Source organism: Callorhinchus milii, unplaced genomic scaffold (assembly GCF_018977255.1).
Source record: "Callorhinchus milii isolate IMCB2004 unplaced genomic scaffold, IMCB_Cmil_1.0 Scaffold14, whole genome shotgun sequence".
Lineage (NCBI taxonomy): Eukaryota > Metazoa > Chordata > Chondrichthyes > Chimaeriformes > Callorhinchidae > Callorhinchus > Callorhinchus milii.
In genome coordinates, this window is record NW_024704755.1 from 13,351,179 (window position 1) to 13,374,823 (window position 23,645).

The 23,645-nt window shown below is 41.4% G+C and overlaps 1 protein-coding gene across 3 annotated transcripts in view; it reads right to left on the bottom strand.

Moving 5' to 3' along the window:
* The window catches only part of nup93 (nucleoporin 93), a 60,070-nt gene that overhangs the window by 6,691 nt on the left and 29,734 nt on the right, over positions 1-23,645 (bottom strand). For 2 of the 3 annotated variants that reach the window (XM_042340266.1, XM_042340268.1), the window contains 10 exons: positions 19,169-19,231; positions 8,384-8,512; positions 7,353-7,427; positions 6,156-6,248; positions 4,832-4,971; positions 4,040-4,172; positions 3,087-3,244; positions 2,010-2,175; positions 1,434-1,527; positions 590-781 (listed from right to left, as the gene is read on the bottom strand). In XM_042340266.1, coding sequence (XP_042196200.1) covers positions 590-781; positions 1,434-1,527; positions 2,010-2,175; positions 3,087-3,244; positions 4,040-4,172; positions 4,832-4,971; positions 6,156-6,248; positions 7,353-7,427; positions 8,384-8,512; positions 19,169-19,231 — 1,243 coding nt within the window. Of the gene's footprint in view, positions 1-589; positions 782-1,433; positions 1,528-2,009; positions 2,176-3,086; positions 3,245-4,039; positions 4,173-4,831; positions 4,972-6,155; positions 6,249-7,352; positions 7,428-8,383; positions 8,513-19,168; positions 19,232-21,266; positions 21,389-23,645 lie in introns of those variants that run through there. The other variant, XM_042340269.1, reaches the window with a different exon arrangement.

Below are 23,645 nucleotides of genomic sequence, written 5' to 3' on the forward strand. Positions count from 1 at the left end.
CTCTGAGTAGGATCAGCAACCGGGTCAATAAAACTTGACATGTAATGTTCCTTAAACCAAAGGCAAGTCAAGCAAAATCTCAGGAAGGGAATGTGCAAACCTTCTGCAAAACAGGATCGGGGAGAATCAAATTTAATCTGAATCATGTCACGGGGATTAGCGTGTGCGAAAAAGTCTTGGAGGCTAAAATAAGAAATTCATGTGTCTGTCTCACTGCAATAAATACAATGTTTGAAAGAGAACCAAAATGTCAGTGTATGAATGGGTTCAGGTGGTAGTTTGGAAGCTCCAATTACAGAACACTGGCAGGTTGGAAGATCAAAGTCAACCAACACAGGGACTTAGCCGTATAGTGAGGCACATGTGGGGCAGTCAGGCAGACTGCTGGATCAGGACTGGATTACTGATGCACCTCAGACCTTCCATCTACTTTAGGAGCACGGGAATTGGCGACAGTAAAATGGGCAAGGAGTAACTGGGATTAAGCCAAATCCTTTTTCAAACTGCCATTTGGAGAATGGGGAGTTTAAGATTCGGCCAAATCATTTTAGTTACAGACCACAAGAGACAGCTCCAGCTGTGCACTCACGTAGCTGTGCGCTGTGGGTTGACGACTTCAGGAGAAGTTTCAGCTCATGAAGGACCAGCGCCACATGAACGGCGTGACAACGCAATCGCTCCAAGCGGAAGAGGAAGGCGATCGCCGCCTCAAACTGAGCCGTCAGGAAAAGGACCTGGAAGTACAGGAACGGACGCTGGGCGGCTGCAAAGTGGGATTCACCTGAAGAGGAAAAGGAGAAATATTCAGGTCCACGCCAACGCTGAAATACTTAACTGTCTCTCTCAGGGCTGATAGTTTCCATGACATTTCAAAAACATCAAACACAGAGAACAAAACCTTGTGTTTGGTGCTGGGGCAAAAGAAGTCTCTTCCATCAAGACAGATGGAAACTCGCTGTTCTGCTAAAACAAGACCATTGTTCCTTGTAGCTGTCAGGATTGATGCACAATGAGCACTGAGCTACTTGAGGCATCTCGCCTTAATACAAGAGCAAAGCAATTTGGCTCTGGAACTGTGGCTTTATCTCCTTTCGTGCAGGGCAGCAAAAGTATGAGGAAACAGGTTAAAATTACAGCTCCACGGAGATTTTCACCACACTTCTTATTGCTCATCAGTTTTCATATATTTGGTTACTTTTTTTAATATGGAAACACAAGGATTCTCACTTGAGTTCACAAATCTTCAGCCATGACAGACCGACCCAAAAGGGCAGGATTCACTCACCCAGCAATTATCAATACATGTGGAGATCCAGGGTCAGGCAAAAGGCATTGCACCCGAGGCCAGGTGCTTGGGAACATTGATCAGAACATTGAAGTGGACAAGCTCCCGACTTGACAGTTCAAATTTGAGGGTAAAGCAGTGAGCTTACCATACTCCTCCAGTAACTGGCTCTGCAGCTGAGACAGTGTTTGCCTGTCCTGAGGGGAGCTGGTGACATCATCTTCAAAACACACCTGGTTCAGCTGAAAACGAGTGAAATAAACAAAGGTAGTAGACATGCAAACAGCACCACCACCTTGCATTTATATAGCATCCCTCATGCCGGGTAGCGTCCCAGAGCGCTTTCCAGCAGTATGTGCTTCACTGGAGCCTCACGTTTCACCATCTATCAATCTGAACATTCGACAACTGAAAGGATAGTGCCTGGGATTTAAAGCTGCAATCGCAAAGCTTGTGGAGAAGGTGATCCCTTGTTAAGCACCTCGCTCAAGTGTGAGCTCGCTTGCAGCACGGACCTCCTATGGAGTCTGTCACCAGATCTGGATTCCAGCATGAACCAGCTGAATCCCTGCATATGCGGTGGCTTTACAGCCCAGAGGAGGGCCAAGCAGCCACTGCGCTTGTGGATCAGTTACATAACCCGCGTCTAATTTTTGGGACCACGTTAAACAAGGTGGCAAAACATGTACCCTACAAATAGGCAGTAAGGAGAGTGCAACTGTACCTTTAACCAGATGTAGTCATCTGTCTTATCAGCAACTTCACTATGGCTGTCAGTGACATCACATCGGCCAATCAGGCAGTAGACGGCTCTCTTGTATGGGTCAGTGCTGTTTCGTAAGGCACGTCGGTAATGGAGGCGAAGTTTGTTCTCTGCTGTAGGAGACAACCTAGTGGAGACACACACAGAGCCAGAGACACAGTCATACACACACACCAAGCCAGACAGAGAGAGACAGAGAGACACACACAGCCAGAGAGAGACACCCCCACATCACCATAGAGACACAGCCACACACATAGAACCACACACACCGAGCCAGACAGATACGTAGAGAGAGAGAGACACAGCCCGAGAGAGACACACACACCCCGACAAAACCATAGAGACACAGCCACACACACACAGAACCACACCACCGAGCCAGACCAGAGACACATGTGGACAGAGAGAGACACACACACACACACACACACAAAGAAACATAGAAGGAAAAAAAGCTGAGATGAGGCAATATCCCTGATTGTGTACGTGAAAGCATCCACACACACCCCCAGAAGGTATCCCTACTCTCACTCTTTGATCTTTCTTTACCTCTATCTCCCCCCCACACCCACCCTCCCCCCAAATCAGATGGCAGGGCAGTACTGCGTTTAGCTATAATGTTTCTCAGTCCCTCACAGCCTCAATAACACTTACTGTTCAGGCTTAGACAAAGTACAGCAGCAGTTGTGGTACGAACAGTCTGATGTAAACCACAGAACCTCGGCTGTGAGGTGAAGTGGGATTAAATAAAGGAAGAGAATAAAAATGAAACACGGTTTGAAGTAAGTCCAGTGCAAGATTACTGTTTTGATTATGATGCCAAAAACCTAATTCAGCCCAAACAAGGATGAACGAGTCTTAGTGACGTGGGAGATTCAGGATATGGGGGACACACAAAACATGTCCATAATCTAAGTAGACCGTTGCTCACTTGACAATAACAAAAATGCTGAGATTAGAATTTAATGCAGGCAATGAAGTTGCAATTTTCTAAGCAGCAATGCAGATTGGAAGCCATGAGTTGTCAACACTTACCTTCTGTCATTACCCTGCACGTATTCCTGGAACCAGTTCTTGAACTCTCCCAGTTGATGTTGTGCGCGATTCACCACCTGCATCGCTGCTATCAAATCCCCACAGCGCAAGCAATAGTAGATGAGAACCCAGACCGGATGACCTTCAACCTCACCGTCCTAGATCAATCCAAACAAAGTTAGGAAACGGGTCATTGACAGCTCTTTATCTGCTGGATTTTTCACTGGTAGATGTGGCAATTAATTATCTCAAGACTATTAGCACTCAGTTCACTGAGTAGAATGTGGAATTATATAATTCCTGCATTTGATTTAGGGCCTTATCACATTGTCAAAACATCACAAGGCACTTCATAGGATTTTACTGTAAAGTGGATTCACCGAGGCCACCGGGAGAAACAACCTTTTCTTTCTCGGATAGAAGGTTGTGCTGCTGTGCGAAATTGGTTGCCGCGTTTCGCCCACAAAATAGTCAATACGATTCACAATATATTCTGTGAGGCACTTTGAGACGTCTCAACAATGTGATAAGGCGCTAAATCAAATGCAAGGATTATTCTTATTATTATAATAGTGATTTGGGATCTTGAACGTCCACCTCAAAAGGCAGAAAGGACTTTGGTTTAACATCTCATCTGAAGGACAATGCATCTCGACAGTGTAGGGGTCCCCGAGCTCTGCACTGGAATGTCAGTCTAGATTGTGAACTCAAAGTCCGTGGGACTTGATCCTTCTGATTCAAAGGCAAGAATTCTATCAACTGGGCAAAGTTAACACCTGTAGCCTTCAACCATGTTTCCGGCCACCTCAGACCCTACCCCCACATCCCCAGCTGAGCTCCCAGTCAGTGCGTAAAGCCCTTTCTGGTCATCCTGCTATATAAATGTACAATGTTGCTAAACAATAGATATCGTTTTAAATTCCCGACCATATTTTGGATGAGGATATAAATACCTGCAGTCCTGGCAGAGGAGCCGGTAGCTTAATGTTAAGAAAGCTGCGGACAAGTTGATAAGTGCCAGGCACCCCTCCTAACTGAGCTTGGTGCAGGTTTCCGTAGACTGTCGCCATAACATAGTTCTTGTAGCTGTGGATACGATAATTGAAGGAAACAAATTACATGAGGCTGTGGCAAGTACTTTGGTGCAAGTACTGCACCTATACACAGAACAGACAGAACCTCAATTATCTACCATTTATAATAGTTGACAGGAATCCCCTTAATTATGGCGCACAATCAAAGTTCAACCATCCGCTACTTTGAGACCTATCTCTCAAAGCTCTCTCAAAAGCTCAAACAACTGATCCTTTTCTTGAAAACAAAATGCATTCACATTTATTTTACAACAGTACTTACTAATAATTACACTATAATACAAATTTACAGCTATACAGCGCTTTTCATGTCGGGAGTGTCCCATGGCCCTGAAATTAATTCAAATCAATTAAATTATTCAAGAAATAAAAATTCACAAAGATATTATATTTTGGAATGGTTGCTGTGGCGAATAGCTTAACAAATAAAACAAAACCTTCCGACATCATGAAATAATTCCAAAGAGTATTGGCTTTATTTTGCATCAGGATTTTTAAAGTGCAGCTGAACTTCCAACAACAAGTTACCCTTGGAAAGACGTCCCAGGACACTGGACAGTCAGGGGATGAAAGACATTGCATGCACACAATTATTACACAAAGAGGACACTAAAACGCAGCTGGTTCTCAAACTCGTACGTGATTTCTCACCTTTGCTCCAGGAACTGCATTGCCTGCCTTACGAACCCCATCTGCATCTCCATTCCCGTGCGGCAACTCAGTGCATCTCTGGCCGGCACCAGCAGGACATCAGTCATCTGCTTCACCATCGCCCACAGTTCAGAGACATTCTGCGAGCAATAAATTAATCAAATGAGCTGAAATGTTTTCCACTGCACCGTAAACGATGCCCTTGAAATCGAGGTTACCATTCACTTTTTCAAGCTGGAGGTAGATAAACATTTGAAACAAAAACAGAAGTCGCTGGGAGCACTCAGCAGGTCAGACAGCATCTGTGGAGAAAGGAAAGTGAATCAACCTGTCGTGCCTGACCTACTGAGTGTTCCCAGTGACTTCTGTTTTTGTTGCAGATTTCCAGTATCTACAGTATCTTGGGTTTTGTAGATAAATATTGTGTTAGGTCAGGGTATTAAGGGATATGGGGCAAGGGCGGGTAACTGGACTTGTGGTACACATCAGCCACGATCCTATAAAATGGCAGAACAGGCTTGAGGGGCCGAATAGCCTACTCCTATTTCCATGTCTATGAATCTATGCATGTAAAATGGTTTCCCCTTTTGAACCTGTCGTGCTTGCACAATTACGACAGGTTCATAGTGATGAAAGGGTGAAGTACACAGTGTTCACAAAGTCCTGTTACCCCAGGTTTTTTTTCTCTACAGTGCACTGAACAACAATTGAAACACGTGGAAGAATGCTGATTATATTTAGAAGTACTTAATTGTATTCAGTACAAGTGTTTAACTGTATTTAGATGTCCAAAGGATCGGTGTGTGTATGTGTATGCGTGTGTATGTATGTGCGCGTGCTGCCATTATTTTCATGACAGATAATGATCTGTCACTGTATTCGGTCCATAACTTCTGTAACATGGGCGGAGTGACGAGGCGAAATGATGACCACTGACATAAGGAGTCTCTGGCATTAACCCACACACACACTCCAATACCACTGAACAGACTTAGCTTTAATCGTAACAAAAAGGGCCAAATTGACGAGCTGCACCCAGGAAACCAGAGGCTCAGCGTTTGAACAGAATAATTATAGACAAAGTCAAAGTTTGACCAGGATAACTAAATACAAGGTGGGTCACAACAGTTGGGGTGAACAACCGACTGCAACCCCAGCCGGAATTTTTCATCAATTTTGATGGAAAAAGCCCAAAACATGGTGTAACGGTATAGAAACACAGTTATATTAAATTGGAAATGCACACAAGCAAGTTTTGTTATTTGGTTATGATCACTATAGGAAGGATATAAAATATCAGCTCCAGAGGAGTATGTCTAGGTACCTTGTCATCCAAACACTCAGCTACAGTGCTGCAAATATCTCCCAGGTTTGGCTGGAGATGCCCATTGACAATCTTCTCATTATATATGAAGATCTGCAGTAAAGGAAGGAAAATATAAGATACATTTTCTGAGACTGACAGCGATTTATATCACACACCCATGGATGTGTATGTGGTCATGGCTCTGTAGGTGGACATTTCATTTACTTTGAATCATCATATATAATCTCATCAGGGACCAAGGTATATTGGGTATGTGAGCAAGTCAGCACAAGATGAAAGTCACAATGAGAAACATCACACTGAAACATAGATTAAATCAAGTGTTACAGTGTAGGTATGGCTTCTGCTTTTTGGGGTTTAAAAATTACATTTTTCAGGTTTTTTTTGAGTTCTAAAAATTTGGGGTTTTGGGATCTTTCATTTATTACTTGTTAATAAGATCCAGGAGTGCCTGTGCACTCGGAAGGGCAGCGAGGCACGCTCACTCATACGCAGTGCCTCCCTCCTCTCACAAACACGTCACCAGACACATCTGCGCACATGGAGGAGAAATGCGGAGAAAGAAATTAAAGCAATTTCCGTCAGGTCAGTGTTTTCTGGGGTTTATTGGATAAAGACAGATTTCATTTTTTTTTTGAATCGGGGGTGTTTTTTCGGGGTTTTTCAAGTAAAACCGAAAATCAGAAGCTCTAAGTATAGGGCATTCTGTATTTGTAGACTGATAGGAGTTTGATATGGGAGTCTGCATGTATCTTTTGTTACTCACAGCCAGTGGTATTTACTGCCCCTCCTGTATCACTTTAGGGCATTCCACACCCCCTCTTTTTATTTGGGCACCCCGTGCAATGTATCATTTCCTGGTCAGAAGGAACCTCCTGCTCAGCCACTGCCACATCTGTGCTTTGTGTTGCCTCTGTGAGGTGCACAGCCACAGACTGAGGAACTCACTGTGCAGAGCCTTGCATAAAAATTGTAACGTGTTTTATCGGGGTTTTTCAAGTAAAACCGAAAGTCAGAAGCCCTAGGTATAGGGCATTCTGTGTTTGTAGACTCTGATAGGAGTTAGATACATAATAATCACCAAAAACTGTCAGAGTATATTGAATAAGAATTAACAAAACAAATTTCAGAACTGATGACAGCTATTGCACCACAAAGCCTAAAACCAGCAGATAGAAAACGGCACATACACACCTGTCGAGCATAGGCCATTTCGATACTGTCCATTGCACTTCGGCCTGGTGGCCCCATCTCACTGATGAAACTCGGCTGTTTACAAAGGCAGAAGCATCATTATGTTTGAAGAGAAATTGTATGCCAGTCTGTAACTCAAAGTCAAAACAATATTCCGTTCTGACGAAGGGTCGTGGACCCGAAACGTCGACTCACTTTCCTTTCTCCATAGATGCTGCCTGACCTGCTGAGTGTTCCCAGTGACTTCTGCTTTTGTTTCAAAACAATATTTGCTGGCTAAAAGATGAGCTTAGAAATATAGAAATCTACAAAGCAGAAGGAAAGCAATTTGGCCAACTGATTCTCCACCAAACTCAGAGAGCAAGGAGACCAATTTAATCCCACTGCCCGCCTTATATTTATTTTATTTGAGAGGTCTCCAAAATACAATTCTGTAGTTCTACAATGTGTCTGGGTGTTATTCCCTTTAACTGTCCATGTCAAATCAAGCAGAATTATTATGACACGAGTATTTTAAAATCGAAATGACAATTACAATCCAAGTTCAGTAAATTGTACTGCCAAGCAGGTTTTAAACTATACAGGGTTGTCTCACTGGGTACTGGCACCAGACTAGTAGCTTCTAAAACGTAATACTGCCCAGATAAAACCTGCAAAGTTCCATATAAACATCCTCATTGTTGACTTATCTAAAAACAAACTATTTTTGCTATATAAATGCAAGTCGTTATTCTTTTGAGCGACCTGATGGGCTTTTTTTATTGCTTCAATTGCGTTTTTAATAAGAAACAAGGCAACAACAACAGCAACAAATTACATTTGTGCAACACCTTTCACTTTTGGAGGATGTCCCAAGGCACTGGAAATTAATTTTCTTTCAATTTTAAATTAAAAATGAAGATTAATCAAGAAGCTTTTAGTATTCAGCCACCCGGTATTTAGCTGCTGAAGTGGTTTCGCGCTGTGATCAGCATGAGGTTTATTTAATCTGCTTCTACGGTTTATACTTTTCAGGTGACCATACACCTCACCTCACTCTCGTTGGTGAAGTCAAGAGCATCCTCTCCCGATGCCAGCAGTGTGTGAAGGATCTTCTGCTTGTCGTGTTCCCACTCCACCAACATGGACTCCCAATAAAACCTTTCGGCCATACGGAAGGTCTGTAGAAACAAAATACAAACAGATATTCAGAGAACCTTGTCAAATTCTAAACAGCCTGCAGAGGAAGAGAATATCCAATTCAAAGTGATTTATGGCTCCAGTTTAGAGTAAAAATTTTCACCCACAAATTATAGTCATTTCACTTTACAGTATATTCTGTGAAGCACTTTGAGATGTATCGGAAGACGTGATAAGGCGCTATATCAAATGCAAGGATTATTATAAAATTTTGAAATGCATTAGATCCTCCCGATTGGGATTTAAAAACAGATTAAAAAGTACAAAATAGCAACAGCCCTTTTCCATTATGTCTCTATTTGCAATGGAGCCACAAGTAATGCATGATTAACCTAATATGAGAACAGTCCAGTTGTACTATTCTGCAGATAAGAAGTTATATGGCAATATAACAAGAGACTAAAAGAAAAGGACAATTTCACATTTTTAAAAAGAAGTCAGACTACATTACTAAGCAGGCAAACAGCCAGAAAATGATCATCAGTGTAGCATTGAGATTGAAGCCTGTATCGCAAAGCAAATGCTTGTTTATCTAGTATTACAATCTCGGGTGGAATAGAGTTACGTTTCAAAATCTCAATCTTGCAGGTGAATTTCCCGGTGAACAATTTCCCCAAATAAAACCGCTCATTCATTTCATGGCTGTTTGTGGTAGATTGCTGTGGGCAAAGTGGCTGCCATTACATTTTTGGGTCTACTCCATGGTGGAGATGTGTGCTGGAGAATGGGAGAATTAGACTTGTTTCCACCTGCCATTCTCAGATCTCTGAAGTCAATGAAAGCAGAAACATATACAGTGGGTCAGTGACATCAGCATGCCCAGGTAGATGCTTGTGCTAATCGAGATGAAGGGAAATGGGATTTGCTCCACTTTTGTCACTTAGTGTAAACCAGGATAAATCTATTTACCCCAACAATAAGCTTTATTTCCATTGTCTAACTGAGTCATCCCTTTAAACCTCTCTGATTGATGGTGCAAATTCGTGAATGGGACTGTACTGTGAAACAATAGCAAATGGAAACAGAGCTGAGATTAGTTTGTTTGACCAAATTTTCAATTTTACGTATTTCCTTCTAAGGAAATATGAAGGAATATTATTCCTTAGGAATATTCTTGTTTTGTATTTTCTCAAAACAAGAATAACTTAATTGAAAAGAAAGGCTATTACACTTTTAAGAATCTGTAAAGGTTCTACAGTTGGCTCGCTATTAGTCCTTAAAATTACAAATTGAGGCTATGGATTTACACAATGAATACCAATTTATCCTAGAGCCTAACGCAAGACATATGGCCTAACATATGGGCAACCTGGTCGATTATAGGCTGATTGACTCAGACTTGCTTCTCACACCGATTCTGCAAGACCCAATTACTTTACTTATTATCTGATAGTTGGGGTTTTTCACAGCTCACTTGTTTTATGATTTTTACATTAGTTTCAAATCTGATAATTCTCGCCACATATCTCCGCTATCAAATATAATGCCAACACCAAATGGGTTTTAAAATCTATAATAATATATTTCCACTAATGTTACGACATTAATGTCTACAAACCAATACGGCACATTATCATGGCTGAGGAGCAGCAAAGCCAGCTTTCTGTATTAAACAACGTCAGCCATAAATGTGCACCATGTCATTTTAGATTACTTTTACTGCTGATATAACCTGTTCACAATGTCATAGAGTCAGCATCATTTGAACCATCTGCACCTTGTCTACAATTCAAATTTGCGACTCTGCGATCAATAAATTGATCTTTGCAGCTTTAAGAAGTAATTATTTCAGGAAGCATTCAAGCTTTGCTTCCAAATTAAAAGCCACATTGATTCAATTTACTTCCACAATCCAATCACTGCCACCGACGCTGTGAAAAATCAGTGATTTCTACAGTCAGGAATGCTTCAGTCGGATGCATATTCTGGACAGTTTCCAGAAACAACTCAGCCTTCTCGTGAGTGTCGAGGGGAAGCACTTTCTAATTTAGAAGACATATTATAGAAACTTCCTACTGCATGCCTAATTTCTATGCACTTCAATCTGCTGGGTAGAAATGAAAGGATCTCCATCTCGCAGCCAAACATCCCATTGTGATCTCAAATCACTGTTTGCTTTTCAACTTGGTTCATTGTTAAATCTGAGCATTGGGGCAAATATACTTTTGGCCTTGGTGCACAATACAGTATTACACTGAAGTGCAAAAGGAAATGCACCGGAGAGAATAAACCCAGTTTAGCTTTTAGCAGATCACAGATGCATTCACAATTTCAATGGTGGAACTAAAGAGTGTGCCCGGTTAAATACAAATGCTTGCACTTGATACAATAGCTCATATTGAAACTTCTCAAAGCCCTTTACATACACAGTTACTTTTGGGTGTAGTGACCGTTGTGTAGGCAAAGTGGTTCGAGAATGAAGCCGCACATCTAAACTTGAATAACTTTGTAAATGTTTACCACCTATGTGGAAGAGCATTCGATTATAAACTGAAAAAGTAACAAAATATAAATGTTCAATTAATCTGTTAGTTTGACTGTCAGCAGTCAATTTATGCCCCACAGCAATGCCCCACAAACAGCCGTGAATCAATTTTATCTGGAGGACCATTGTCCAGGACTTCCCTTCTCTTTTCAATTTGCACCATGGGGTCTTTGGAGTTCACCTGAACCGTTGTTTAACATCTCATTTGAAGAAAGGCATCTCTGACAATGTGGCACTCCCCAGGCAGGGCATTGGAGGGTAAGCGTAGACTAGACTTGGTTTTCTTCAACATTGCACGTTTCAAGATCCACGAGAAAATGGAAATCAGTGCCATCATCCTACGACAGTCTGACGAATGACTTTTATTATCACCAGTAATGGTTCCATTTGGTACAATCTTCAAATGCTAGATGTGTTTCATTTCTAAAATGCACAACATTGCACTTAAACAAAGGCACCCCTCAGCAATGGTTTAAGAATGCAAAATCCTGCAGAACACACCCCACTTCTATCGTGGCTGACATTTAACTGAGCATCCCTTCGAGCTGATTACGGCTCTTTGTGGAGGGTCACATCCCCTGGGTAACACTCAAGGCTACTAAAAATCATTTTGTTTTTTGACCACTTACAAGTATCAATAAGAGCTGACATTTAACGATGTATCCTCTGCAGCGGCAGAGCCAGTTGGGGGGGGGGGGGGGGGGGAGAGGGTCATTAGGAATATGTGAGAAAGACCATAAGAAGTGTTCACTGTGATCAGCTCCACAATTCTGCCTCCTTCTCTCGACTTAGCTCTGCATACGTTTGTAAAGCCATTGGCTACATCATGTTTCAATCACGATCCCAATCTGAACCCCACTGGTGACACCCGTATCCCTCACCTCAATTTGGCCAAGATTGCACTTTGACCCCCCCCCCCTTCCCCCCACCTCCATCCCTGAACCCTCGTTCTACACTTGATCCTCTGGGTTGTGTTCAGTCCAAAGTGAAAGATTAGCAATATCTGTAAGTAAAATAAAATTACCAATGTTTACACTATGACTCATACTAACACAAAGAAAGATATGCCCCACATTGAATCAGTGACTTATTAATAAAACACTTAACCAGCCCTGGCAGAGATTGTAATGAACTACCATTCTTATTAGCACATTGCTTTATGCACTCGACTCATTGTATTAATAGACTTTGCTACCAGTAAGGGCAGCATTTAATTGTTGTGGTCAAAATTAGAATATCTGTTGGACTATAAATCGTGAGATTGTTAATATGAATCTTCCCGGCAACACTGATTCAATTCGATGCAACGCACATAACCAGTTTATTTCTTTGTTACTTCCATTCTCCAGAGAAACCTACTCCACAATTTGCAGAGTGAACGAGATCTAATCTATTGTCAGTGCACTGATAACAAACCATGCCGTAAAGTGCCAAGAAGGGAAAATATCCATAATTAGGGCTATCACATTCCGGACCATAAATTCAACTGCTGGCAAATTGTTGCCAGAATATTATTATTATTATGGGGGGGAAAGAAAGATTGGACAGTAACAGAATTAACATCACATACATAGCATTGTATGTATTGGGTGGGTAGAGAGAATAAAACAGATTTATACTACAGTTTGTTCTTTTGAATAGGATTGCGATAGAGTAACGTTGTCCCTTACCTACTAATTGTCTGATCAGTCAATATTCTGTATCATTAAAAGGAACCTAATGGTTATATATGGAGTGTATCTAAATGAGTGGTAAACACACCAGCGATATTACATATTGTTTGCACAGTTCTTCAAGTCAAGCTCATCCTTTCAGTTTAAATTCTTTGCTTGATGAGATGTGCTCAGAATACAAGAGGAGTAGCAATGGGTTATGATCTGTGTCCCTCTTTATAACTCACTTGCAACGAGGCCAGACTACTGCTCGCAAGACGGATACTTCTCACTGATCCACTTTAGCTATCTTTGCTATGGAAACAGAAGCTCAAAAGCAGCAGTATGATGGAGCTGTTACAACTGGTTGCCTCCAGTCCAGTATAAATTAATGGCCTATTATAGATACAAAAATAAGTAAAGCTAAATTGGTAGCTGGCAGCTGCTCATTGTAGACATTGATCTTGAAAATGAGCCTTTTAGCACGAGCAACATGCAAGTCGAGGAGTCAATTCATCTCAACTAATCCTCCCCCTCTTTTGTTTTCTCTCTCCCCCCCCCCCCCGACACACGAAAAAGGAACATGGTCTAATAATAACGCATAGAACCTGCTGAGGAAAGCTGGGGGGTTCTGAACCAGACTGTCTGCTATAAATTCAGTTCAATGGCCAAACCAACTCTTTAAACCACAATGAAACCATTCCATTCTATTTGATTCGTCTACTTTTATGGGCTAATCTTTAGCATGAAGTAGCACCCCCTCTCTGAGGTGAGTTATTAAACTGAGGTACCGTCTGCTTGCTCTTCAGAGATGAAAGATCGCGTGACTTTTTATTAAGAAAATTGAGTTTCCTCATGGTGCGTTAGCAAACAATCTTCCGTACTGTTTGGTGAAGACCTGATTAAGCCTCATGGCTGTCAACGGAACTTTGCTGTGCACAAAATCTGATGCTTTTGCCTACGAAAACACACTTCCGACAGCTTTGGGACCTCTTGACGTGATAAAGCACTATAAAAATGCAACTTCTTTTTTCTTCCATGTGTGGTGCAAGTCAAGGGAATTAAGTTCTTTTAGAAGTCATACAAAGGAGAAAAGCACGACTCGGGGGTGGGGGGGAGAGAAGAGAAAAAAGAGGAAAGAGTAGTGTAATAAACCTGAGTACAAATAACATAATTTTATATTTCCTGTCATGTAAAAAATATAGAACATGCAACCTGGTCTTGTTTCAGCTGTGAAGTCCACCACTTATGCCACAACCACTTCTATTAATTAACCGAATGATAATGGTTTACTGCGATTGTAATGAGAGGGTCTGCACATTTTATTGAATGCACTACAGTATTTTGATGTCACCTAAATGTACAATAAGCCACAAAAGCAGTAACTCAATTCATCCAATGAACTCAGGGATCTTAAATCTGACTGTAATATTTTGTGATTGCCACAAGAGAAAAATAATAATAATGCTCGAGTTTGATACAGTGCCTTTTCACATCAGTCACTGTGTCTGTATCTGCAGATGAACAATTCGTGTACAGTCATGTCCCACAAACAGCCATGAAGCAAATGAGCAATTTTATTTCGGGGATTGTTTCCCGGGACATCGGGAAAAATCTTGACATCTGAACAGGCAGATTTGACCTTGGTTTAACATCTCATCCGAAGGGCAGCACCTCCAGCGATGCAGCATTGCATTGGAATGACAGCCTTGACTACGTGAGTTCCGAGTCGTGACACGGGGCTCGAACCCATAACCTGAGTCAGAGGCGAGAGTGCTACCAACTGTTTGGGGAATCATCCAATCACAAGATGTCAAGTTGCTGTTCAACACATTTACTTGCAAATACCAGTCAACCTCTTCTTGCATTTTCAGGTGAAATAGATTGTTTGCTCCTGGCAATCTGACCATCAACAAAAATTCTCACTGAGCTTTCATCTATCTTGCAAGCTGGACCCTGATGTCAGACAGAACAATTCCATTGCAAACTGCCCAGCAATCTCGAGGCCCGACATTTACTTTGGTTATTCAAGCAGCCATCTCTCTCAGTTACCTGAACTAATACAAAGCTACTTACCCCAAAGTGGTTTGATATAACAGAACTACAGATGGGGTGGTGGGGGGAAGACATGTTATATTTCCACTGCTGTTAGATACAATTCACAATGGTATTTTTCAGCTCATGTCTGCAGGCTAGTACATGCTGAGAAAGTCTTCAACTTGAGCATTTCATCACACTTCTACTGATTTCTTTTGACCTCGTGTTGAAATGTTTTAGTGCCATTACAGAGCTGACTCTCTGGCTTTTGGCAACCTTCTACGACAACCTGCCACTGTGTGGATTCGTTACATGTGAAAATGTTAACCCTTACAGGGCCAGCACTCCGTTCTGAGCACTAAAAGCTTCCTCTGTACATCGACTAATGCAATGCAATTAACCTCTCACAATTAACCTTTCACGTCTGGAAGACATCTCAAAGCGACTTACACTGAGAAATGCTCTAATATTGCAGGATTAAAGCTACTCGGAAATCAGGAGTTATGTTACTGATATTTTAACCCTAATCCTTTAAAATAAAATATTAAAACAAGTGTTAAAACATAAAATCAAGTTAAAATATTTTACCAATATTTGCCCCATGATCACTTTTTTTGGTCTATTTCCTCGTCTTCCCTTTTCCCCTTGCGAGCTTTTTTTTATAATAAATATTTTTATCTAATCCTTTTGTTAAACTCTCATACCTTTCAATTGCAATATCCAACTCGCAGCATTTTGAAATGTGACACTCATTTTAAAATGTGATGTTTCATTGGCTGAAAACTGGTCCAAATAGGCAGGTTTTGCAATTAAAACCTTTCAATATCTTTCCACTAGCTATTCTTTAATCGGCATCAGTCCATATTTTCCTTCCCTTGTTTTCTGCTCTTACTTTAGTCCGAGGTTTGTCCTTACACCCACCATTGGTGGGTCCTGCCTTCAGATATTAAGCCCTGCTGCTCACTACTAAAATTCTTCCTTGTTCCTTTGAATCCTCTCTTAAAAAACTCTTTTATTGACAATAATAATAATAATCCCTGCATTTGATATAGCACTTTTCACATCTTCTAGACGTCTCAAAGTGCTTCAAAGAATACGCTGTAAAGTGAATTGACTGCATATTTGTGGGAGAAACGTGGCAGCCAATTGCACACAGCAGTGTCCCACAAACAGTCTTGAATTGAGTGACCAAATCACTATTGTTTTTTTTGAGGGATTATTATCCCTGAAAAGCAATCCGCCAATCGACTAACAACCAGGTTCTTACTTACTGCTAGGTAAACAGAGGCGAGTGGAGTAAGGAAACTTGCCTAATATTTCGCCCTGTCGGGAATAGAATCCAATTCTCTTGCTTGTGAGGCGAGTGCTCTAATTGCTGAGCTACAGGACTGCCTTCAGTCAACACTGTTAAATTGGCTTTCCTTTCACCTCAGGTTTTTCCACTGCCTAGCCAAAGTGCTTTGACATGTTCACCCTACTTGAAAGGATCCATATAACTGAAAATAGTTGCTGACAAAAGGGTATAGACAAATCACACCATATTGATACAGCTTGGTCAGTTCCAAATGTCATCTGATTGCAGACACACTTTGTAAGTGATGTGAATCTGAATCGGCTGCAATGGCTGAACCAGATTATTACAGTACGATGTAGAACATAGCATTCTACCTTCTTGCTGCAACGTACTGTAGAGACAATAAAGAACTATGCGTCTCAGTTATGAACTATTTTCACTTGGATGAAGATTTTTTTATCGCGCAAAATCTTAAAACTTGAAATAAATTCAAGTAAATATAAACGTAGTTTGAGAATGTCAGGGGTTAGAGGAAAAGTAAAAGGTGCTGATACATTATCGCAATGCAATGTTTAGAAATGGTCAGTAGAATTGATCCCATATTACTTTGACAAGCAGGCGGTAGAATAATTTGTTTCACTTTGAACTTCCAAGCAGTTTCAAATCAGTGTTACACATTATTGACTTAACACCATCCCATGTGCAGATTGCAAAATAACTAACCAGTTAGGAGCATTCCTGTTTATTTTAAAATAATAAATAACCCTTGCATTTCATATAGCACTTTATCATGTCTTCGCGGCATCTCAAAGTGCTTGACAGAATACATTGTAAAGTGAATTGACTGTATTTTGCGGGCGAAATCTTCCATGTCTGGCACAGTTGCACACTTTGTGGACACAAATCACATGGATCACAAAGAATAATGCAGTGTCACACCACTTTACATTATGTCCTGTGAAGGGCTTCGGGACATTCTCCAGACGTGAAAGGCGCTACACCAAATGTACGGGTTATTATAATAACATCTGTAACTGTAATGAGGGTTATTATTATAACATCTACAACTGCAGGTGGATTCTAGTAAAATAGCAAATTAAAATCCAGCACCTGGGGCTCAATGGTTGAATTCACTTTTGGGTATGGTACAATAAAATACACGTTTTACAGCATCTCTCACTTCAAAAAGGTCATCTCAAAGTGCTAGTGGTACTAAGTGGTAGAGGCAAAGTGGAGGTAGACAGATGTGAAAATTCCCCGGTCCAATCCATGATCAGTTGGTTGATCTTAACTGGATGACAGTGGGGCACAACAACTGAAACTGGGATAGGGGAAGAGAAAGAGTTAACCAGGGTTCTAATTGCTGAATGTCATCCAGCAACTCAGACAGAAGTGCAATGGCTGAGGTAAGGATCAGACTCGGCTGGGATTTCTTCCACGGTACAATAACCTGCTGATACTCACTCTCTCCATGCACGAACGTACAATAGCCACTTGTGCGAAGCACTGGAGTGCTATTCATACCCACAGAACTGTATTCCAGCAGTGTCCACCAACTCCAAGAGATGTGAAGGAGTATTTTGCTTTATGATTTCAATAAAAAATGAGGCTCCATTTATTTAAACATAATTTTGGAATACTTAGGGTACCTTTCTTATGACTATACAAACACGTTTTTAAAAACGTGGGAGGGTGTAATCAAACACAAGTCGTTCATTATATATCAAATCCCTGTCTTACCAATATGAAGGATGGTACAGTTGAGAACAGGTCGACTGGAACCCGTGGTACTGTCTTGCCTTCGAACAATGCCGGCTCCTCAGAGCCAGTTCCATCCTAAGGAGACTTTGCTTACCTCTTCCAAGGAAGATTTTTCTTTAAAAGCAACTTTGAGAGGATCAAGGACTGAGTGGGTCCAACAGAATTTGAACACCCAGCAGCTCTGGTCCCAAGCGTTATGTGCAACACACTGAATGTTTTATTTCCTGATCACAATTATCAGTCTCCAATCTTTCATTGTGACTCCATTCAGTTGATTTGATAACTACATTTATAAATTCAAATGATTAAAGGACAGAGATTTAGTCCCCACTTCAGTGATTTAACATTGCAAACCGTTAATGGATATAAATTTGACATTAAAAGAAATAAATATTGAATGTTTTGATGTGAAAGAAAGCTTTGTGTGCCTCTTTTCCTTTGTCTTTTTTNCACCTTGGACGTTTTGCCTGTTTTTATTATCATTATTGATCGTTGCAAAATTTCAAGATGAACGATTCGAAAGAAACCTTTACTCTTCTGCTCTATTCATTCTCCTCCTCAGGCACCATGTGGGATGCCTTTTGTCTATCCATGTATTTCTGAAAATTGCGTTGGATTGCATTATCTGGATTTTTCAAAGTAAACCTGTTTGATAATGTCAGCGCCCAGCCTGACGGATAATTAAGCTACAGGTCTGTCATGATGTTGGATTTTTTTTTGAATATTTTGCTGGCCCCTTGCTTATCAAACCATCCCAATTTTGTACATCAAATCCTTTGCTGGTAAGTGGTCCTGCAGACATCTCGGTGGGGTTTGACGTCAATGCGGGTCTGCATCAGCGCTGAAAGCACGCCGGTCTACAATGCAGCAGGACAGCTCGACAAGAGTTTTTCTACATGATAGGACACGCCACCATGCGGTGAGGAGGCTGATCACCGACATTGGGCAGGTGGTGTGTGTGCCATCTACTGCGGGGGCTCATATTGTGCAACGCTGCTGGTGTGAAGGGAATCCATTGCTGATCCGCCATTAAGCCACGCCGCAGCTCCAGATTTTCAAAAGATTATTAGTATGCGACGCCAAGACTTGAATTTAAATCTCAAACAAAGAGACCAATTAGCTGGGTCCTCAGAATGTTTTTTTTAAATGAACCCATATTAGGCTGGAGATTAAAATCTTTTTGGCAAGAATAAAAAAAAGGTTTGATTTTGTTAACAGATTGGAGGAAATGTGGGCCCGGATGTGGTGTAATCACCCACTCCGATCCACCGACTGGCTGCGTTTGCCGTAACATTGCATTTATGCTTATTTCAGTGCCAGCTAGTCGATCTTAAGAAAAGCGGAATATGTTAGGCTCCGTCGTAGTGACATGAAATGTACTGAAACATTATCGGAAAATTTCACTCACCCTCTTCCTTGACTCTTCAATACCTGACAGCAGTGCATTATCACGCTCATTCTTCAGAAAACCCTAGAGGGCAAAGAAAGTCACATCAGTGCTTGAAATACTGTCAAACCAGCCTTCACCACAGCACAGACTAACCGCACATCACTGCTCAATCTGCATAATTAGCAAATCCAGAGGATAGAGCTTAAAAAAATCTATAGCGTATCATCAACCTGGTGAAAGCAGTTAACTACAGATGCCTGGAGCAATTTGTGTCACACACATAGTCTGGAGTAACTGTGAGAAATGTAAAATTATATCCTCCTAAACACCATTATTAGCTTCTAGCACAGGCATTCTCAGCAGGAATGTAGCATTGCCTTCGCCTACACAATTAACCAGTGCCGCTTAACACATTGGGTTGCACTGTACATTGGGAAGGCAGTTCATTTAGATAATGTATTCCTACCTATTGCTTCAGATTTGGGACAAAACCCAACAGCTGCCGCTCCGACATAAGCAGAAACTATGATGGAAAAATATTATTAGGTGAAATGGCAGTGTCCCACTGGCCTCGCTCTGCAGGGGTCTACGTTTCTCCTTTGCCTGAATATAAAAACCACTGAAATGAGTGTGGGAATTGTTAATTAGCTTCTCTTAACATCTCCCTTTCTTCGTCTCCTTGCCATGGCCGGTTGGGTTGTAGAGCTGTCTTTATGTGCCCCCCCACACCCACTAGAATGCACACAACGCATGCTCCGCGGTGCAGCAATCCTTCAAGTGACCCCACCCCGTCTCTTAGAAGCCCATTGGACAATGACTCGTCTCTCAGCATACCAATTGCAAGGGTGATGCTGCAAAAAGTTGAAAGTTTTGGACTCTAAAATGGCGCGTCAGCCAGGCCGCCATTTCCAGCACTTGGAACAGGTTTTGTTTTAATGCAAAAAAAATCTTAAAGCAGTTTCGGCGTCCTCCGCCGCATCCGTTTTCAGTCCAGACCGTCAATTTCTAAATGGTCCTGTAATCGACAACTGTAAAAATCAGAATTGGCGTGTTGCTTTGTTACTGCAATTTTTCCCCCATGCGCATTGCTCCCACTGCTTTCTCCAAACTGCACACCTTGTTTTTTTTTTAAAAAAAGCAACGATGCGAATAATCTAGACGCGCAACAGAGAAATGGTCTCAAACTGCAACCAGGCTATATGTGACGCAGTTATTCGACACACCCTTGTCTTCAGCGGCAAGTCCTTTGAACAATGGGTGATTAGAATATCTTTGAATATATACTTCCTTCCAGGCTCCTTCCCTCCCTCCCTCCCCCAGACCCCTTTCCCTAGGAAGGGCGCACCCTATTTTCAAACTTAAAATTGACAAACACAGCGACTGAATAAAAATGAGCACTTATCAGCACTGGAGATAAATGTTTTGCAACCAGTTTACTCTCATGCAAGACTCCATGCAATTTTTTTATATACAAGCATTTGAATGAAACCAATAATATTAACTATTAACATGAACTTATATTGTAACCCAATGAGCAAAACATATTATCAAAGGCAATTTGCATCTCTTAAAACATCAATATACATCAACCCTTTATAATGCTGTAATTTGCCTCTCTTTTGGTTAATGAAATGCGGCTTGCCCTCCACATTATGTTTTCAGTAGAGGAATTTCCTCACCAGACCTAAAAGGACCGTGGCGGAATTATATCATTGTGTTAAATACTCCTCAGCGACAATTTTACTGAGGTGTTGGACCAAAAGGTAGCAGTTTTGTACAAAGAACAGGGAGCAGAAGGCAAAGAGAAAGGGACAAAGATGGGAGTAACAGTCAGTACTTTGAGTCATCAATACAGTTTACCGACGTGCAGCTATCAGGGACAAAAGGAGAAATAAAGATTGTAGTCAGACGATAAGATTAACATTACTCGCCCAGCATCTGTACAGTTGCTATTACCAGGGTCATTAGAAAACCTGACAAAGAAATCGCATTAAAAAAGGCTACTCATTACTATATGGAACCAAGCAAACTCCTCCCATATGCTGAGGAATTCTTTTTCAACAAAAAGAATAAACATATCTGGAGTTATAAAGACATGAGAGCTCACGATACTTACTCCTCAGCGCTCTCCTTAACACAGAACAATTGAAAATGGCAAATGATCAGCAGAACGACGCAATACGTAGCTTTCGGCTAGAAGACGCATTCAACCCCACCCTGCACTCTGCTTTCCTCACAGCAACGGTAAGAAGAAATAAGTTGAATATCAATTTTCCTACCTGGAGAATACACTTTTTTGGGGGAAAAAAAGAAACTAATACTGATTCAGTGGACGGGCTTGGAGGGACTCCACTCTGGTCAGACGATTGCCGGTGCTCTTACTAAATACAGCTAATGCACCTCACGGCCTTTCTGATCTGCACTCGGCTCCAGACCGGCTTCAGATTCTGCCCGATGTATATTGCGGTGCTGCCGCTATCAGTCATACAGCGGTGGTTGGGGGGGGGGGGGGGGGGGGGAAAGAGCACCGGCATTCCTGGAACTGTTGATACAGTCAACAGTCCGGGAACATAATTAACAAGCTGCTTGGTGCCTGGGGAGCTGACAGTCAGCTCAGGCGAGTTCACAAATGCATGCACTGCAGTTCAGCTGTTGTACAGCACGGCAAACCGAATTCCGAAAGCACCCTAGCAATCTGAAGCCGGCTGCTGTGTGTGTGCTACGCTTTTAGCGTTACACAGGGATTTTGTATTGTTGAAGGACTGTACCACGTAAACTTGAAGGGGTGGGAGGGAGAAGGGTGGGGGAAGGAAAGATGATTCAACCTTTTTTTCTATCCCACCTCCCTCCCCCGCCCTATGCAATTTATGTTAATGGAAATTTTTGATGACTTCCGACATCCTGCCTTGAAATCAGTCTAATAATCCTTTTAGCTGTCATGTTTTGTTAATGAGGTAAATGGTGCTGCAGAATGATGCAACACTGGGAGCTGCACAATGTAAGCGCAGATGTGAAGCTATTTTCTTAAAGACTTTATTAGCATATGTCACAGTGCATGGAACGGAGAGAGATATGGTGTCGCCTCCCTTCCCTTATGCAGCTACAACCGGGCACTAATGTCACAAACCATCAGATTATTTTTGTAAACTGCTAGCCAGGGACAGATCAGAAATATAGAATCAGCGAGTCATTGTCCTTTTAAACACAATAAAGAACACATGGATGTACTGCTAGGTATCAGCATTAGCCCCTTCTCACATTCCAATCTGTATTTTCCAAACGTAGCATCTAAAAAGAAAAATCTTGTACCATTGTCTATACAATCCACCCATTCGGGCATGCTACAGAAGACTATGTACATTAAAATTATCCTTTGCCACACACAATGTGTTTCATAACTGTGTGTTACGGGCACCAGAGATTTTAAAGACAACTGCAATGGATGTCTCTTGAAGAGTGATTCAGGAGTTGTTGGGCAGTAATGGAACAAAAGCGATTCTCTAGCTGTTTTGGATCTCGATCTATTTCTTGTATTTTATCCAAATTTATAGATATAACCACATATATAATCAAGTACAAAATATTTGTGCCATTTGCCCTTGTGGCAATCCAGTTACAAAATAGCACTGTTTCCGAGCAAGAGGTCATGATAGTCCCAAACTGATTTGAGTTTGAAGAGGTAGCTTTTCAATTCTTTGTGGTTTTACGCTTTCTGGTATTGAACTGGTGCATTTACGATCTTGTAGCGCTGGTCAGATAAATAATGCGTTCCAGGTCAGAGTGTTGGTTACATCTGAGATGTAGAGCTGTTACAGCAAATCTACTGTGAAAGCCAGCTTTGGAGAGATCCAAATCAGGCCAGTTAGTATACTTAATGCAATCAGGCGATGGAACACTTAAACTGCAGAAAGCCAAAGAAACTTCTCGGAAGCACTCATTCAATTCGGATCCGAGGGCGATATTTTCTATGATATTATGCACACTGACAAGTATGGCAGTGCTCATGTTCATTTCTTGCAAAGCTAAGCAAAATTGCTGCTTGTGGGATGTTGCGGTACACAGGTTGGCTGCCGCGTTCACCTCCAAAATACATAGTTACAACAGAATATTCTGTGAAGCTCTTTAAGAAATCACCATGACGTGGTAAGGCACTACATCAAATGCAAGGATTATTATTATAAGTATAATTCACATTATATTTCGATTAATCGTTTCAATATTCTATGAACAATGTACTTCTTGTTAGATTGAAAATATACACAAATCCATTGAACTTTTGTTGTGTAATGCTGTTGGTTAGCTGGTGAGAGCACAGGAGCATAAACCTGTACTATACTAATTGAAGATTGCCACTCCTGGACCACTGTGATTTGAGGGATAAGCTGTGTACACATAATTAGTCTCAATTCCCCTGTCATTTTAAAACGTCAGTAAAATTATTCTTGAATTTGTGCCGTTATAAATCACAATGTAAAATATCGCAACAGCTTCTCAA